Source organism: Stegodyphus dumicola, chromosome 7 (assembly GCF_044657685.1).
Source record: "Stegodyphus dumicola isolate Sdum_Otavi_A_Nest chromosome 7, ASM4465768v1".
Lineage (NCBI taxonomy): Eukaryota > Metazoa > Arthropoda > Arachnida > Araneae > Eresidae > Stegodyphus > Stegodyphus dumicola.
The window spans coordinates 7,632,786-7,652,618 of NC_140774.1; the positions used below are offsets into that span (position 1 = coordinate 7,632,786).

Sequence of the window (19,833 nt, forward strand, 5' to 3'; positions counted from 1 at the left end):
TAATTTATACGTCGAAAAAGTGAGCTGCGCTAATGATTAAGTGGGACGAATTTAAAATATCGAAGATAAAAATTAAGATGAAGTTCATTAAAAAATTACCATCTTAGCTATAATAAAATTTAAATATTTAAAGAAATATTGCTTTAAGAACTTAAACCATTTTTTATGAATAAAATTAATTTACATTATGAAAAATTGAGCTGCCGGAATCAATAAATAAGCTAAATTTAAAATATTAAAGATAAAAATAATTTACAGGATTAAAAAATACTGTTATAACTTAAAATCTTTAAGCAAATGGTGCTTCTAAACCCATTTAAACCATTTATATGTGAATAAAGACGACTCCCGTCGTGTAGTAAAAAGGTCACTGCCCCGGGTGAGGATCGAACCTTCAGATTTCTCTTTTAATGAGATTATGAGACTGACGCGCTACCTACTGCGCTACCGAGGCTTCGTTCTAGAAGTTTAAACAACCGAAATTGTAAATAAGTGATCCAGAAGTTAGTTGCAGAAATGTAGACGGTCCACCGGCGCCCGAGCAGTAAAGTGGCGGAACACTGGTAGCTCATTCGGAAGTTCGAATCCCGCGAATCTGCATGGGCGTTTTCGTGTTTTTCCTCATGTGTAACGAGTATACGAGCCAGTTTTCCTCAGAAAGTCCTTCATGAAGGCATCCTCTCCCCTTAGGCAGATAGCCCTCGAGATTTTGCTTTAATCTCATAAACCCCCCCCCCCCAAAAAAATACAGAAACGTAGACAACCGAAATTCATTTTCTTTACTAACTTTAAAATCCGTTCTTTTTAAGTTCTTACCAGCGGTTGAGCGGTTAAAGTCGGCGAACACTGGTAGCTCGGTCCGGAGCTCGAGACCTGGCGAATGGGTTGGTTGCATGGGCGTTTTTATGGTTTTCCTTATGTGTGTCAGTATACCCAATACTCAAAAGGTATATACATGGACTCGAAAGCTTGATAACAGAAATACTGTTTTTCAGGCAGAACTTTTAGCGATAAACGCTGCTCTCACTTATGTTAAAAGAAATCTATTGGGCAAGACTAAGATCTTCAGTGATTCATTATCTAGTCTGCAGGCTATCTCAGACATTACGAATAGAAATCCGATTGTACAAGTTATTCAAGAGAAATTGCTAAGATTTAATTCATCTGAAAGACCACTTCTTACCTGGGTGCCAGCTCATGTTGGCATACTGGGCAACGAAGAAGCAGATACTTTAGCTAAATGGGCTGCTAATGATATCAACGGAATTGAAAATCCAACGAAATTGCCTTTTTCACACTTGAAGAGCGAGACTTTAAATACACTGCTTGTGAAATGGCAGGAAAGATGGACTAATGACTCCACAGGAAGACGAGTCTTCTCTTTCTTTCCAAAAGTTTCACTCAGTCAAAGAAGCACATCGAATTTTTATACTCAATTTTTCACTGGTCATGGACCTTTTAATACATATCTCTTTCGATTTGGACTACGTACGACTGAACTTTGTTCTTGCGGGGAGTTGGGAGACCCTGAACACTTTATCTTTCACTGTCCATTTACTAAAAACCTTCACTTGAATAAACCTTTAGATCAACACAGGCCAAAATGGGCTGAAATGATATTAAAAAACTCTAGTGAGAGTAAGAAATTTAAGGAAATTATGCTTTTCTGTCAGGAATTAAATTTTTCTGTAAATAATTCTCTCAGATCATCTCTATTGGGAGTGAGTAATTGACTTTCAGCGACTGTTAGATTTTTACTGTATGATGGTAATTGTTTAACTTTGTGTGTTTGATGCTTATTATTTATTGTTCAGTTTTGTTGTTTCCACTACTTATGTTACTGATTTAAAATTAGAAGTGGTTTTACGTAGAACAGACGTATCTGACATTGAATGCATCTATGCTCTTATAAATTGTAACGGTTAATTGTAGCCTATTAGTTTTTTTAATTGTAATTAAATTTAACAGAAAATTTTTGTGACAATTTTATTATTTTGCATATTTTAATGCGTTCTTTTGTAATTGAATTGATTCACTTTGGTGAATTTGATAGGCATTAATTGTGCATTCTATTATAAAAATTTGCATTCATGATAGTTATTTTATATTAATTTTCTTTACTTTAATTTTGAATGCATTTTGTTTTTGATTTTGAAATTCTGTAAAATTTTGTGTCGGCATTTTTCTAGTATTGCATTTGTCTTAGCGATGCCAGCAAACCTAATCTAGAATAATTATTTTGCATACCTTTTTGCACTTTTCTGAATTGAATAGTTGACCTGTTTTTGTGAATTTTATTGGTTTTACTTGAGGTCTCTATTGTAAAATGTGCATTTAAGGCAGTATTTTATAATAATTTTCTTTGACTTATTTTTGAATGTATGTGCTTTTTGGAATCGGAATTTTTCATATATTTATGTTGGCATTATTCTTGTACTGTATTTCTATCGCGTCGCCAGCAAACCTGATGTAGAGTTTTTATATTACTTGGAGTGGTTTTGTTTTTAAACCAAATTTATGTTTTGCATTGTAATAATATCTCAGGTTCAGTGTATTTTATGATAATATTGTTCAGGTATCATAATTATTGGTTCTTAATTCTGAATTCATATGAAAAAATTTTATTTGGCAGTTTATTATTGTCTTAGTTTATCTTTATGCATTTTTTTTTCTAAATTGAATGGTTCTTCTTGAATTTGTGAATCTAATTGATATTAATTGTGTATAATGCAGTAATGGATGTATTATATTTTGTTTGTACTATAGTTTTTATTTAAATTAGTTGGACTCAGTTTTGAAAGTATTTCGTATTTTCAGTACAAATTATGAAAGTATACTCGGTTTATTGTTTAAATGCTATAGGTACTACTTGTAACATGCTTTCTTTAGGGTCTTTTATGACTATGTTACTTATGTTCTTGTGTTCTTGAAGGCCTTGTATGCCACTGTAAACTTATTCTGCTTAGTCATAATAAATAGCTTCTGGAGGCAGGGGCTTTAATCCGTGTAAGGCAGACATCATGTCAGCTAGGTAATGGAGCCCCTGTTCTCTGGTTAACAGTATACCACCCAATTTTCCTTGTAAAGTCCTCCACGAAGGCATCGTGATCCTACGGCAGATAACCCTAGAGTGCTTTGCGATGATTAAATAAACTAAACAAAAACCTTCCCTTTTAGGATAAAAGATAAGCATAGTTAGAAATTTTCTTCAAAAATGGGTAACCATATCTTTCAAAACAACCTACTCAAAGAAACAGAATAAATATAGAACCTTCGCATCTGCTCTGCAGAGTGCAAGTTTAACTAACTATATCTAATCGATATAAATGAATAAATATTTTGCATGATTTTTCTTCCAAAATAGGTGCATTCATGTTTAATGAAGAAGTGATTAAAATATCTGAAAAGGTTCAGATTTTAACGATCGCCCAAAGGCTCATGGCAAAGCACTCGAGGGCTATCTGCCTGGGGGGTAGGAATGCTCCATGGAAGACAGTCTAAGGGAAACTACCAGTTTGTTTGACTTCTGAATTAGTAAACTACCAGTGCTCAGCGATTTCACTGGTCTGCCGTTGTTGGGCCGCACAAAAGGGCTTATTAAAAAGACTTAAGTCGTTAGATGAATCTACAGCTAGACTAACATGGGAGTATATATCTTCTGTATATTTGAAAAATGAAAAAAATACGTAATTCTATAAAAATATTTAATATTTTTAACTTTAGATCAGTCATGAATTAAATGCATTTTTATTTGAATCAATTCGATTGAAAAGTAAAAAAAAAAAAAAAAAAATGATACTCTTAAGAAATGCATTTATTGATTTTAAATAGTTTAGTTTGCTAATTAATAACAGACAGATTAAATATGAAATAATATCTTATGTTTTTCTGAATGGCAATAAATTCGAATGAAAAGTGAAACAACGCAAAATTGTGTTTTAAAACTTAGCCCTTTTGGGCTAAAACTTCACACGTTACCATGTGTTTTTCGCTTGGAGCATTTTAATCATCATAATAAAAATTTATAGGCAAATAATCTGGGGACGTGCTAAGCTAACAAGGCCTAGAAGCACTAATGTAATTTCGAAATCCTTTTCATTCTGATTATTTTGGGTTATCTCTGCAAATATGAGTAAGACTTCATTACAGATAAACATGCTAGTAAATTTTCTTTGCCTACGTTTTATAGTGCAGAGCACATCTTAGTACATCGCTGATCGATTTCATAGACATTTCTTAAAATAATACCGAGTATGAGGTTTTATATTGTTGTATATTTTAAAAGAAACACACACATAAATTCCGATGAAAAATAATATCTGAATGATTTTGATACTATTCTAATTAAAATATCTGTCTTCCTTAATTACACTTAATTACTCACAGGCTACTACATCTCCTATTTTTAAGCCGTGTTTCCGGAATGCCGCTGAGTAAAGTTTGACCTCTTCAAACATTTCTGCGAAAGTAACAGTTTCTTCGTATCCTGTCTCATCTAGGAAAAGAACACGACTTTAAATTTAATGCATAATATTGTTACAAATAATAATAAATATTATATTTTTGATAATAAAAGAATTCTCCATAAAAACATGCAATAAATTAATTGTACATCTTTAAAAGTCATTTTCATGTCAGCGAATTTAGTTTTATTGACGCGTGCAAACAAAAGTAACAGAAAGATTTTAAAAATAATTTATTTCATTAATTGCGATCATATATTATATCATATATATTTCTTTCATATGATATTATACGTATTTCTTTTATATTATATTATACGTATTCATTTATTTAAATGCGTTATATTGTATTCATTAATTATATTATTATATTTCATTCATTATATTATTATATTTCATTCATTATATTATTATATTTCATTCATTATATTATTATATTTCATTCATTATATTATTATATTTCATTCATTATATTATATTATTCATAAAGCACTGATCCTACAACTCAGTTTCTTAAAAACAGATGCAGATTTAGGTTAAAATAACACCCCGAATAATGATTATTTAAGAAGTCATACAACAAGAATCAGCGTAATATTTGTAAATTTTGAAGGACTCGGTTGGTTTAACTACAGAACCGGCTTCCTCAGCTGCTTAAGTGCAAATGAAAGAGATAAGATATGGTAATAAGGTAAGACTATAGAGGCTTTCCACATTCAAAATATCTTTCGGTTCTAGTTAACAATTCTAATTCCAATCCATCTTTAACCCTCAGCCTTTAACGAAATTATGTTTTAGTTTTCTTTCTTCATCAATAGATGGCGCCAGTAGCTTGATATTTTCCATCCATTCTTATCTTATCACCGTATATTATCTCATTCATTTGCACTTAGACAGCTGAAGAAGCTAGTTCTTTAGTTAAAACATCAAAACTAGTCCTGCAAAATTTACAAATATTACGCTGATTTTTGTTGTTTGACTTCTTCAATAAAGACGCAGATATTTACGAAAATTTCATTTTGAGTAAGAACGATTCTATAAATACAAATTTAACTTCTAATGTGATTCTTACACAGCAGCCTTTCTCATTTCTTTTCGGGGACTACTTAGGATGTTCTACGGACCAGCTTATCTTTGTCTCTTTCAAAGGAAATTTTTCAGCATAAGTTACTACCAGCATATTTATATTTTTAAAGCATTATTAATTTAAAAAGATTTCATTTTATATTGATATTAAGTAATTAAGTGAATAAAAGCAAATTTATGTTTTTAATAATTCCTTTTAAATAATCTTATTAAAAATGAATAAACGTTTGTGCTCGCATTAATGAGGTGGATGAGCATGCCGAATCTTGTACAATAGCTCTATGTTTGAATGATACTGATAAGCAGCGCCACAGTCACAGTGCTTTAAATCTCTCTTTCATTTCAAAGACATTAGAGTAGAAGTCCGTAAATAGTATAATCGGTAAAAAATTTCATACAATGTCAGTCCTCATAGAAAAAGGATAGAACATTTGCATGTGTAATTTGCAAACTTAGTTTCAACTATAATGAAATAAACGCAACTAATTTGAATTTTAGTTGTTTTTGTCTTTTTGGAAAGTCTAAAAGTATCACAAGGACAGGCTTCAAGGACTGCAAACTGAGAAAAGCTACTGTAAAGTACGTTTTTCCAGTGTCCGTGATATTGCCCGTTGATGGGACTTGAAGACACCTCGAAACACTACTAATGCCAGAACATAATTTCCCATAGATGGCGGTTATCGCTCACTGATGAGCGCTGAGGATGTCCAATTCCTACCGCCCTTAGTAGTCCAAAGGACAGTAATGGAACATCGAGAAGCAAATGGGCAATAATAAAGTTGCTTAAATATTTTTGAAACAAATGTTTAAACTTTCAGTTCATTAAACAAATATTTCAGTCACGTATTCTTACAAGAATCGAGAGCCAGCTAGAGTTGGAATAAACTACTCTTTTATGGGATCGCTCATCGAAATGAATCTTTCTCATGACTCACCGTTCACTAACAATAACCTTGATGTGATGAAAACGATCAGGAGCGACGAGGAATCAACACCGATCTGCGAGAACGCACCGAACAGCAAAAAGAATCGAAAGAATAACGGAATCGGGACCGCTTAGCGATGTTGGAACGAACAGCGAACAAAATCGAACTAGCAGTGGGATCGGCGGAATCGACTCAATCAAGAGCTAACTCTCTGCACTGATTTCTTTCAACTGTGGTTCTGATATTCTATAAAACCTTCTTTCTAAACTGTAACAATAAAATTTTAGAATATAAATTTTTCAAAATGCTGGGAAATTAAAAACTCATGTTAAACTCACTTTTAACATGGGAATACAAACAATCTTTCCTTCCCTAAAATGGGAATCGAAATTTCCTGGCACACTTTCAACAAGGACTATGAATTATAAAAGAACTCCGCTCTTTTTCCGCGAATCAGGTGATCGGTCCCTCAGTAACGTGAATCAGTTCGTGAACTAAGAGCAGATCTCAATTCCTGGCAAGCTTCCAACGAGAGCTGTCCGTGAATGTTAAAATAGCTACAACTGCGTTTTTTAGGATCAGATTAAATTTGCTGAGTAAAGTTAATCGATTCTTTTGAATCAATTCCAAAGCGAATCGTCCAACTCTAGAGCCGACCCTTTACATTGTCTAAGTTGCATGTAGTTTCATTCTTCTATATTAAGAGATCAAAATTGAGAAAGTATCAGTGTGATATTCTAAAACCATGACCACAGTTTTATACTTGCAGTATATCCACGTTCCGTGTATCCCTAATATATTAGCGTTCCGTGTTCTTTCAATATTTATCAATTCAAGTATTCTGGCAGGAAATTGAGCATATTTTGCAGGTTCTTTACTTAAATATTAGGAGAAATATTTAGTTATTTATTATCAATGTCTTTTTATAAGTCCCGATGAATCTTAATTAATAGTTTAATATTATGTACATGGAAAAAATAAAGTTTTCTTACATTTTAGTGAATGCTTTACAGCTCATTTAATAATATTATCAGACAAATTACCCAGATAAATGAGAGCAATTCTGTCGTCTCTTATCCGCAGAACATTTTCGGCATAATTCATAGCCGCACCAGGGAACCAGTCATAATCCAGAAAACCGTCACCTGCTTTAACTACCACCTAAAAAGTTAAAATTTCATTAAAAATATGTACATCTAAATGTACAGCTAAAAGTACAGCTAATATACAGCTAAAAGGCATTAATAAATAACTTAATCAAAAACTTGTAGCACTTGTAGTCTTGACTCACAAAGAAACCAATAATTCAAGTAAGCATACAGGGTGATTTCACAGAAGAGCTTGAGGTAAAAAATAGAGTGAGACAGTGAGATGCATTGGCATGCCTCCTGTTTAACATAGTACTCGAAAAAATTATTAGAGACTCAAAGATCAATATTAGAGGAAATATTTTTACTCAGTGCAAATATTGGCTTATGCTGATGGCATTGGCAATATTGCCCTAACCACCGGCTCCCAAACAGGCATTTATGGCATTGGAACAAAGTGCTAAAAGAATTAATTTATTTGTAAACGAAAATAATACTAACTATTTGCCTTGCTTAAAGTCTGAGTTACAGCTTAGTCATCTAGAAATTGGCAATTATAAATTTGGAAAAGTTAACAGTTTTACTTATTTGGGAACAGACATAAAAGAATCATTGCTGCAAATAGGTGTTTTTAATACCCTGAAGAGTTGTTTAAAATCCAGCTTTCTTAAATTAAGAACTAAATTGTTTCTTTACAAACTATGTTAACATGGAACATGGTTAGTTAAATAATAAGTTTTAATAATTAGGAGTATAAGTTTAAAATTATACTAACTTCTATGCGTTACATTAATGTTTAATAATTTCCGGATTTTGAGTTTCCTTCTTGCTTTCTCAGAAACACTTCTTTAGTTAATATAAGAAATATGAAATATAGAGGTAAAAAAATTGCTTACTTTTGTGAGGCATAATGCTCTCACAAATCATGCCGCGAAAATTCATTTAGCAATTTTACAGTCGGAAAACTCATGCCTGCGATACGAGTATTATCTTCTTCAAGCGACGATTTATAGGTGTTTTATGCTTTACCATGATATTTTTATCCGACGATGATTTTAAATTGCGATGTTTTTGCACCGGTTCGTATTCTACCACGACGTTTCAGAACTGCGATACTTTATTTTCCTTTCTTTTCTCCCACGATGGTTTCAACGCTAACTTTTTTTGCATTGCTTACACAGCAATGTTTTCGGGCGGATACCACCAGTACTATGCGCAGATAAATGTACTTTGAATTGCGTATCGAATTCTTTCAACCCAATCAACTTAGTCTCAAAGCTGCTGTTTTAAAATCTTTCTCGTATTGTTTCAAAATGGTTTAACAATATTACTAGTACTTATTATTCTTACTAAATATTAATAGTGGAATAGGAGATGCTTACTTGCTCGTAAGGTTTAGATGAAATCACATCAAAGTAATTCCAAACTTCTTCCCAAAAATCTGCATAATTTTCAACAGACCATTTATGAAAATCACGGTAGGAATCTATAATGGAAACAGTGATTATTTAATGTACATAATGTCAGTACTATGATATGCATCTCAAATGCTTCGCTGTTCATCATATGATGTGTAAAAAATTTATTCGCTCAATCTCTCAGCTCTTTATCATTTCATAAGCTCATTCATATCTCTTTATACTATGTTTATGATATTATAAGCCTTATCATATTGTATGATAAGCTCAGCCTTTTAGCTCTTTATCATATCCTACGTAAAAAAAAATTTAAAAAAAAAAAAAATTGAAAGAAACTGACATTGTTAAGTCCAGTTTGACCATAATATAAGCCCATCGATGGCCAGGCAAATGAGATAGCTAAAGATGATCTGGTTGAATTTGCATTTAATAATGTTTAGCTCTTAATTAGCAATCCCAACAGCCGCTGAGTCGTTAAGATCGCTGAACACTAGGTTCAACACTGGAAACATTGGGATTTGAGGCATCGGTATCAAATCTTGCAAAACGTGCCTATTGTATGAGCTTTTCATTGGCTTCTCCCTGTGTAAAGCAGATATGAACCAGTTTTCCTTTGAAAGCCCTCCACGAAGTCATCCGTCCTCTTAGACAGACAGCTCTCATATTGCTCAATTACCATATTCAACTAATCACCTCTCGGTTAGTGAAACAACCGGGAGGTGATTAGTTGAATATGGCAATTGTGAATAATATTGTTGAATATGGCAATATTAGTGAAAAACCATAAATTTATCAAATGCCAAAATAGTCTAGCCTACAGAGGTAACTTGTAGTTAAAATCTAAGCAGAGCTAAGAATTCTGATAATATGAAATTTAAGTTTTTATCTTAGGAAACATTTTTAATGTTCACTTCTGCAATCATTCGAGATAATGATAAGATGTATTGTGTTGAAAAATATTCTTTCTTTTTTTAAAATAAAAGAAAAATCGGGAAAAAACATAGAAAAGTCTAGTTTCTTTTTTAAAAAAATTACTTTGTTAGACATTTAAGGTTTATCCTTGTCATCTGAGACAAGAAATGAAGAAAAGGAAAGTCTTAAGAGTTTTCAGAAAAATTCACAATTTGTGAATCAACAAATTCTTCTGTTAAAGATTCAAATAATATCAAAAACTTCTGATTCATAGCTGAAAAATACGCTCTCGCATATCGTAAAGGAAGAAGCTGATGTCGAAATTTGACTTGTTCTGTTAATTATACGAGTCATGTAAGCTGTTATAACGAAGCTTTATTAAAAAGATTCGTTTTAAATCTTTTTCTGAGTTCGATGTTGCTGCAATGGTAGCCGAGGCGATAAGTCGTCTGACTCTCTACTAACCTAAAATTCAGATTTGGTTTATTTGATTACGGCAAAACAAGAGAGGACTATTTGCCTAGGGGGAGGAATACCTTCGTAGAAGATTTTCTAAGAGAAACTGACTTGTATCCACTTGGAAAAAAACCGCGAAAACGCCTATGCAGCCAGACTGTCTACATGGAATCGAGCAGGTATAACTGCTAATATTTAGCGACTTTACTGTTCGGCCACTGTTTGAATAGTTTTTGAACTGAATAGTGGGTTCTGTGCAAGTTGATACAAAATAAATGTTGTCAAGAACGACTTTCTTCTTACTTTATAGTCTTCAATGTACAATTTTTGTTAAGTATATAGAACGTTCATACTGAAATTTTTTCCTTCGTCGAACTCGTCTATTGGAACACTGTTCAAGTTTGCGGGTACGGTTTTCGAAATCTTTTCGATACTTATAAATTAATGATCTTTGAGGTGAGACTTCACTTTAGAGAAATAAGATAGTCTAGAAGGTTCAAATCTCGCAGTCAAGGTGACAAACTCAGAAATGTGACATGTGATACTTTTCTTTACCAGAAACTGTTTAACGAGAATGAGAATTGTGTGACGGCGCACTGTCGGGCAGTAGCAACTTCCCATTCTTTTTTTTTTTTTTTTAACTTATTACGTGCTCCGCCCTTAGGCACTACACGAAAAGGGAGGGATGCCCGTGGAAGTCTTTTTAAGGAGAACTGGCTCGTATCCACGCTATACTATACATGGGGAAAACCTCCCATTCGACTGAGGTTTATTTCAGGTCTGACGCCCTATGTTTTTAATAGTGTATGGAGTTTTCTCTTCTTTGTTCTTTCTGTTCATTGTGAATTTGTTCTTCCGAAACGAATTCTTGTGAATTATCTTTTTCTGATCAAATAGTATCGCCAACGGGGCCTTACTTGAGATTTCTGAAACCAGTTTCTTGGATGGTGTGAATCTTCTCCAGTTAGAGTAGATGATGTATGTCATCTACTCTAACTGGAGAAGATTTAACTGGAGAAGATTTAGTTTGTCTCATGATCATAAGCAAAGCACCAAAATTCCTATTCATTCGCGTGTGTTTGGAAAATTTTGCTGATTTTGCTCCAAAATTATTGTGCATTGCTGATTAATAAGTGATAACTAGTAACTTTAATAAAAATATTATTTAAATTAATAAATTTTCACATTCTACGGAATAGTTCATTTATTTCAGTTAAACTATTACAGTTAACTGAATTTGGTCTCATTAGTCCTGTACCTCTACCTAGTCACCCTCTAAATGGAAGAAAGTGTAAAGTGTAAAGAAATATCGCTCCAGCCTTGCAGCCTTCCTGATGTAAATGACAGCAAATTCAGTTTTCAAATTGGAAGATCTGTGTTTCAAATCCCAGCAAAGATACAGATGGAGTTTTCGTGTTTTCTGCTTCTATGGCTCTACAAAAATTAATAAAGTACTTGTGACTTCGGTTTAATTGGTTAGTGTGAAAACCATAGAAATAGATTTCAGACAAATAAAAATTTCCAAATAAAATGACTTTTTAATTATTTTACGACTGATTTTTTGCAGAAAAATGTATTTGTTAGTGAAAACGTATTTGTGAATTAGATGAATTAGTGTCCCGAAGTTGAATTCCAAACAACAGCTACAGGTATGGGTATAGTTAGAATTATAAATTATAGGGGGTCACCATTTATTTACCAAAGGATGAACCAAGTATTGTCCCACAAACTAACTATCCAGAAACACTCACACTCCGTAGAGTTCCAGGCGATCTTTAGAGTCCGCAATGAATAAACCGTTGATTCATTCCAAACCGCCAGCGGTTCTTTTAGAATCCCATCCTTTAGTCAATGTGCTTTAGTGGTACCTTCACATAGAAACACATGGTACCTCCACATACATTTATCATTGTATACATAATAACGTTACGTTATTACCTGGTTCAAATCGCTTGGTAATTTTCAATATAATAATTTTGCTAAACCTTTACATAATAACACGTCTGACATACATTAACAAACATTTTACATTCGTCATATACATCTCATATAATTACTATACCTTCCCACTTAATTTTATATTTAAACTAATTTATAATGATATTTTTATGCACATTGTGCAATATGTAACTCTTTTTCCCATTAATTATTATATTTTGTTTTAGTAGCAAAGTTTTTTAGTTAATAGGTCATTTTAATTTGATGTTCATAAAACAGTTCACAGTTGATCATTATAATGCAGGTGTAGTTAATTGGTAAATTAATGGTTCATTCATAATCCGTGGCACATAGAATAGTTCCATCTTAATGAAAAGTAACTGCATTTTGTGTTTGGTATTTTCCATGATACACTTTACTTTTACTGATACTAATGAGCTACACAATTTTTTTTCTTCTTCAGAAGTTAAAAATACTTTCTCACGTAATAATTATATCTTTTTTCTAACTAACCAATAATGGAACAAGAAAAAAATTTACCCAACTATAATTGCATTCGGTGGGTAAATAATTAAGTCATTTAATTTATTACTAGTATCTAGATCTCTTTCTCAACTTACCAAAATGTAGGTTGCGTTTGCGCTCGACCACTTTCCTGAACTTATCAACTTCCGTATTTGGGACTTTCTTATCCCAGACAAGAGGTGGACGCCATCCCGATACACTCCCTGCACTCGTTTTTGAAGCCTTATCTGAAATCAAATGTTTCAAAAATTAAAGGCACGCTTCTTGATTTACAGAAATACATATAAGGTTAAACCTCATTCGGATTAATCTAATTTTCTTAGACAGCGAAACGAATCATAAATAACTTTAACTACGTTACTTATGATTCGTTGTTCTGAACATGGAAAATACTTCGCTTATTGTGATCAACATTTCAATTAATACGGTCAAAATATTATAGAATAAATTGTTTAAACATAAGAAGTAGCCAAGTAAGGTCAAATATATTATAAAAATTGACGAGAGAAATGTCGTCAAGTAAGAAATTAAGTCTTAGCTTAGTTTCGATTTTAATGAACCATTTGAAATTAAGCAAAATTAGCAACCTACCTGATTCTTCCTACCTGGTTAATAACTTAATTTCGATTTTAATCAACCGTTTAAAATTAAGAAAAATTAGCAGCCTTATTTCGGCGTAGAATTTGAATATGTCTATTGATTTTGAGAGCGTTCAGACGTAGGTCCCTGTTCTTTAGAAGCAAAGAGAAAAATTCTGCATATTTGTTTTTTTCTTTTGCTTGCTTCTGAAAAAAATAAATCCTTGAAAGCGTCTACTAAGGTTGCTTTTTTTGCCTAATTTTTAGTTTTATATTTGCATGCTTCTTTCGAAGGGGGTTGTCCCCCAAGTACAAAGATTAAGGGTTGAACATCGCCAAATAATTTCCAGAAAAATTATCTACAGTTCATAAACGAACTTAAAGATATTGTGAATGTTCATATACTAAGGCTGTTCCCATACCCTTTAGACGACATTCATCGTATTTACAGAAATATTTTACCTAAACGTTTTGTGTTTTAAATATTCCATTTGATAACCCTTATTCTTCACTATCTTTCTACGCCATATCCGAGATAATAAAGCTCTTTTCAGTAGCTGAAGAGGTATTGTTTGCCATTCGTCTTGAACAGCTTTCCAAAGTCAAGGAGGGTTGCAGGTCGACGTCTCGACAATCCGCTTTTTAAAATCCCAGAAGCGCAAAAGTCCATGGATGGTATATCAGGAGATTTAATAGGGATATGAGTGAAGTGTATAGCCGTTAATGCACGTTTCTTATTCCATTTTTTCCAGGAAATTAACAGTGGATTTTGACGTGCGCTGCTTGCTTTGTCGCTGCTTGCTTAAAGCAGCTCTACTGATGGATGGCATTATGGGTAAAGAGAATGTATTTCAAATTTCAGATTATATGCGAAGTTGACCTTAACAGTTTTCTACACTCTCTTTAATTTATGTTTGCCGTTTTATCAAAAACCAATAACAATCATAAATCTCTTTGAAAAACTCTCTTTAGATTCTTTGAACCATGTTCTAAGACCTTTTTCATTTCTTTGATGATAATAAATGGACCTCTTTTTATTGCGGTCATTTAAATATACCCAAAATTCGTCTATTGTGACAACATTTTCCATTTTTGTCCGAATAATTATTTCTCGTAGAGAATTCTGCAGCGCGTTCAGCTGCGATTTGTCGTGGAGTAAGGCGATGCACATTACGTTTATTCGCCTTTTGAAGATTCACATCAGCATTAATCATTTTGTTTACAGTTGACACTGAGCATTTTCATGATTATGGTAACTCTCCGTTGACTTCGAAGATTTTCTTTTAACATTAAAGTTATTAACTTTGCAGCATCCAAAATATTCCCCTTTTTCCTTGGATATGTATTTTTAACAATTTTTCTCCTTGAAAGCAAACTTTTGACATTTTATTCTTTCTTCTTGATAATATTATCTATCGTTGCTTTAGATACCGAAAGCTCACGGCTTTTCACAGCGTTTTTTTAATAACTAAATACGAATAATTTTCCTCTGAAAGAGCACAAACATAGCCTTCCATACATTGCTTTTACGCCATTTTGCATGAAAACCAAATTGTCAAATAACAGAAGATAATTTCCACTATCAAAAATACAGTTACAGTTAAAAAAATTTCCAAGCAGACGAATTTTTTATAGCAAAGCAAAATGGGCGAAAAGCCTCTGTATAAATGTTTGCCTTTTCCTAATGAAAAGGCTTTGAAAGTGTTTATTTTTATGTTTCGTGTTATATTTATATTAAATCAGTTAAATTCCATTGCTACTTTGAAGGATATTTTTTCTCATCGCTGTATGTTAACATTCGATTAATGCTGCCAAAACAGCCATGGACAAACGTGATCACATTGAGTGGCGCCTAGTATAATATAATTTCTAATCATTTATGAACAACGTCCAAGAAAAGAACAGCGAGAATGATAAATAAGACATTTAAGCTTACTGTGTGTTATTAAGTTTTGACTACTGATTAATTAGATATATACATTTTTCATATTATAAATGCTACATAATATGTTATATTTTCAGTCATCGTTGTATAGAACTGAACGTAAAATACAGAAAAGTACGGAAAAATAAAATTCATTGAAATAAATTAAAGTTAAATAAATAACAGGACCGAAGGTTTCGCAAAATACTGACTGTTGTAATCTTTTGGTTATGTGTCATTTAAAAGACTGTTTTCAAACTGTTTTTTACGTATTACCTAATATCTACCTAATTCCAAAAATTTCTAAGCAAAATTGAAATCTTAGGTAATGTACGAGTTATTGTATTAAGTGCTGAAAGTCGGACAATTAGGGAATTGAAGTTAGGAAAGATTGTGGCAATGCATTCAGCTTTCTGTCTTTTAAAATTGTAAGGATCTAGCTTGAGGGTGCTCCTCTGTAAGTTTCCTGACGTGGAAAGTCAAAGTATACTCTGATCCAAATACGTAGTAATGTATATGTCCAGTTTATCGACAAATACGTTATCGCTGAAACACTGCCTAATTTAAAGAGAAATTGGACACATTTCGTGCACCGTTGCGAATTGAGTTTGGCTGTTAGAGTTGCTGAGAAGTTCACGAGTAGGATTTACTATAAAGGAATGTGTTCTACCTGTTGATGCTTGCTTCCAATAAGCGCCCCATTGTTTTATGAGCTCTTTTTCTAAATTTCTTTTTAAGTATCTTAGAATCACTAGGTTATTGTGAAATAGGAGATGTGAAAAATATGCAATACTCTTGCCGGGACTCGAACTTAGACCTCTCGAATACGCGCCGAGTATGCTACCGTTACACCATGGAGGCATGCAGAAAGCAGGGAGAAAATACCTTATAGTATGATATCGGGTTTTGTAGGCAGTAAATATGGAAATAATTAAATAATAAACAGAAAGAAATGTAATTATATATAAATTACAAATGCTACATAATATACATGCATAATAAATACGGTAACTATCACGATATTATTTCTTTAAAAGATACATACATTCCAAAAAAGTACACAATAACATTATTATTACAACATCTAATAAGATAAATTTATTTCCACTACCTGTAGCTTGAATCTCCAACGTTATTACGATTATCTCTGCTACTCCTTATGCCTCGAAACATCCACAAGTAATTAAAGAATGTGAATAGGCAGCCGACTCAGCGAAATGGTAGACTGAATGTCAGTTCGTATTTGCTTTGTCGTGATGGGTCAGTTCTTGTATTGGACTGGCATAAAGTTCGACAGTTAGAAGGGAAAGTTTCGATGTGACCTTCGCAGGTAGTTTGTAAGGTTTTTCGTAGTTAGCAGGACGAAAACAATTACTACGTGGATGGATCCATTTTTTAAAATTTAGAGGAGTTCATTCTCTGAATACACTGAGAAAGGCAAATTTATGCGAATATTTTTAAAATTTTCAAAACCTGGCACTAAATCGCTAGCGGGAAAATATACGAGGAAAACACTGAAATTGCATGTGAATATTATTGAAGTATTTTTAGCATTTGAAAGCTTATAAATTACGTACGAAAAATGCTTTTGGCATACCGAATGTAGCAAAATTATAAATTAAAGTGTGTTAGCAATACGTAAATCACAAAGGAATATCACTAAATAACATTAAATGGGGAGAAAAGTCAACCTAGAATTGCCTAATTTATTTCCAAGAAATCTATAGCTATCAATTTGAATTTAGACATCGAAAAAATATTTTAAGATCCAGAACTTTAAAATTAAATATTCATCCATTCAATAGATAACCGGAAAATAAAACAAAACTTCGTTAAAATGTGTGCTTCTTTGTTATTTTTTGTGGTATCCTAGAACTACTATCAGATGAGCTTAGCACACCTGCTTCGAGAATGCAGTGTTAGGAATCAGTGAAACAAAATGGCGGCACACTTGCACATTTGCATCATCGTGGAGAGGTGAGTGTCATTAAATTTCTGTTAGCTGAAGGATTGGAACCAATCAAAATTCCCCGTCGCATGGCAGTGCAATATCGTGAAAGTCATTTGTGTCGAACACAAGTGTACGAGTGGGCAGAAAAGTTCAAACGACGTGAAACAAATGTTGAAGTTTCGCCACGTCCAGATCGTCCGGTCTTTGCAGTCTCGGAAAACAACACTGCGAGAGTTGATGAGCTGTTTTGTTTACGGGAAAACAGGCGTATTACGGTGATGATACAGCAGCAAAGAAGAACGCTAGTATCGGATCAGCCCACCAGATTTTTCATGACGTACTGATGTTCAAGGAAGTGTGTATGAAGTGGATTCCAAAACATTTCATTCCATCAGAAATGAAAAGAAGGCGCATGGATGGGTTTGGGAAGCTTTTGCAACAGTATAAGGCCAAAGGCAAGGGGTTTCTTAACCGTACTGTAATGGAAGGTGAAAGCTGGGTGCATTTTTACGAATCTGAATGAAAGCGAGCTTCAGTGAAGTGGTGACATTCTTCATCTTCAAACCCTAGAAGGTGCGAACTCAAAGAAGTGCTGGTAAGTTCATGTTAACTTTGTTTGCCGACCATGAGAGAGAAATTCTTGAATATTACATGTCGAGAAGTCAAAATTCAAGCAGTGTGTCTTATATAGACTTCATGCGTAAAATTTGAAACCAGCAATTTTGAAGAAGCGGCGTGGACTGGTGATCAGTGGCGTCCTGTTACCGCCTGACAACGCAAGTCTACACACTGCTAGAGTCACATTAGATACAGTCGAAGAAATGAAATTAGTCTGCTTGCCCCATTATCCGTATTCCCCGGATCTGGAACCTTTATATTATCACATTTTTAGCCCTCCGAAAGAAGCTCGTAGAGACCCAAGGTTCGCTGCTAATGAGGAACTGCAGTGCATAACTGGTTACGCACACGCCCCCCAAGAATTCTCTGCAAGTGGAATCAAGAAGCTCGTTCAGCGCGGACATAAGTGATTGCGTTGAAAAATAAATAAGTGTTGTATTTCATTCTAGTAAGAGATTCTGGAAAAAAAAAAATTTTTTTTTACTGCTTTTTAATTGAATGACCCGTGTGTTTCTGCCCATTTTTGTCATACTGGAGTCAAGTTTTTTTATTTTATTTTTGAGAATAAGTATAAACTTTCAGTCAATATAACTTTAAGGATTCGAGATTGGGTAAAAAAAAAATTTCGCAGTTACTGCAAACTTAGTTTTTAGAATATATTTAAGACCAACAGTTGTGAAAATAAAGGCCGCTTAAAACTTTTATGGACACATTGTACATACTTATAACATTATAACTAAAACCAATATTGAAATGTTTTCTCAAGCAATACGGTTGATTTAAAGCATGCATAAACCAGCTGCTATTCAAATCAACGATTTTTTAAATAAAAATAAAAACATAGCTGGCATTATATCAGCATTTATGAGCAGCAATACATATATAAAGTAAATACGCAACTTACCTAGAGTAAATTTAAGCATGACCAAGTTTGGATAAATTTAACTGTTTTGTAAAAAAATCATGAACTTTTTCAAATCTACGAAAGAATGATGCTTCTAAACAATATGAGATAGGAACTTTCTAATAGCTTACTACGACGAAGCGGGTATGAAAATATCTCTAAATAAAAGCATAAAAGGGCCAGATATGGTATATGTACACCGAAAACGCAAATTCATACTATATAATTTTAAAATAAACCTTATTTATTTTAACGAAGAAACGTGACGGGCGAAGCTACTTGCGATTTAAAATATGCGTTTGTTTTGCTGTATCATTCGATACTACTTGTGGTGGTATGGGAAACACTTTTGACAGAATCCGTCTGAATTTTTCCTTCTTAATAAAAAGTTGTTTATGTCATAAAGATAATTTCAAGACTGAATTCTTCATGAAAGGAATAAGGAAAAAAAATTTTTTAAAAATAAAAACCAATTCGTCGTGTATGGAAAAAAAATAAAGAATAAAAAAATTTGAAACCAAGAATTAAATGTAAAATGCTACAGGCTTTGAAACTAGTAACATCTCTTGCGTACAGGTTAGGTTGGGTTTTTTAAATATGACAAAGTATACGACAGTTCATATGCCTAAGGGAAAGGAATGCCTTCGAGAAGGACTTCCTAAAGAAGACTGTCACATGGGAAAAAACTACAGAAACTAAAAATGCAACCAGCCCGTTCCCTAGGATCGGAGCGCGGGTCGAGTTCTCAATATTCAGAGGTCGACAACTGATGGAGGTCATCTTTTTCGTATTCAAAGTATAATAAAAAATGTAATAAAGGATGGAAATACTATATTAAAATGCAAGTATGCAAGTTTTTGATATAAATCAACATAAGAAAAGAAAACTATGTAAAGATATTTGAAATTTTAAAAGTAAAAATATATCTCAAACACTTCTTAATGATTTTCAAACTGCATAGATATTCATGAATATTATACTCGTATGTAAGCCAATAAACACCGTTTTGTCTAACGAATTATATAATGCTTTGAATTAAAATGTGC

General features: G+C 33.0%; 1 protein-coding gene across 2 annotated transcripts in view; it reads right to left on the reverse strand.

Moving 5' to 3' along the window:
- Positions 1-18,944, reverse strand: part of LOC118187767 (acetoacetyl-CoA synthetase-like) — a 60,216-nt gene extending 41,272 nt beyond the window's left edge. For both annotated transcript variants that reach the window (XM_035358042.2, XM_035358043.2), the window contains exons 1-5: positions 18,788-18,944; positions 12,908-13,039; positions 8,946-9,049; positions 7,519-7,636; positions 4,385-4,495 (exon numbers count right to left, since the gene is read on the reverse strand). In XM_035358042.2, the coding sequence (XP_035213933.1) occupies positions 4,385-4,495; positions 7,519-7,636; positions 8,946-9,049; positions 12,908-13,039; positions 18,788-18,806 (484 nt within the window). In that variant the 5' untranslated portion in view covers positions 18,807-18,944. The remainder of the gene's footprint in view (positions 1-4,384; positions 4,496-7,518; positions 7,637-8,945; positions 9,050-12,907; positions 13,040-18,787) is intronic.
- Positions 18,945-19,833: the final 889 nt, after the last annotated feature.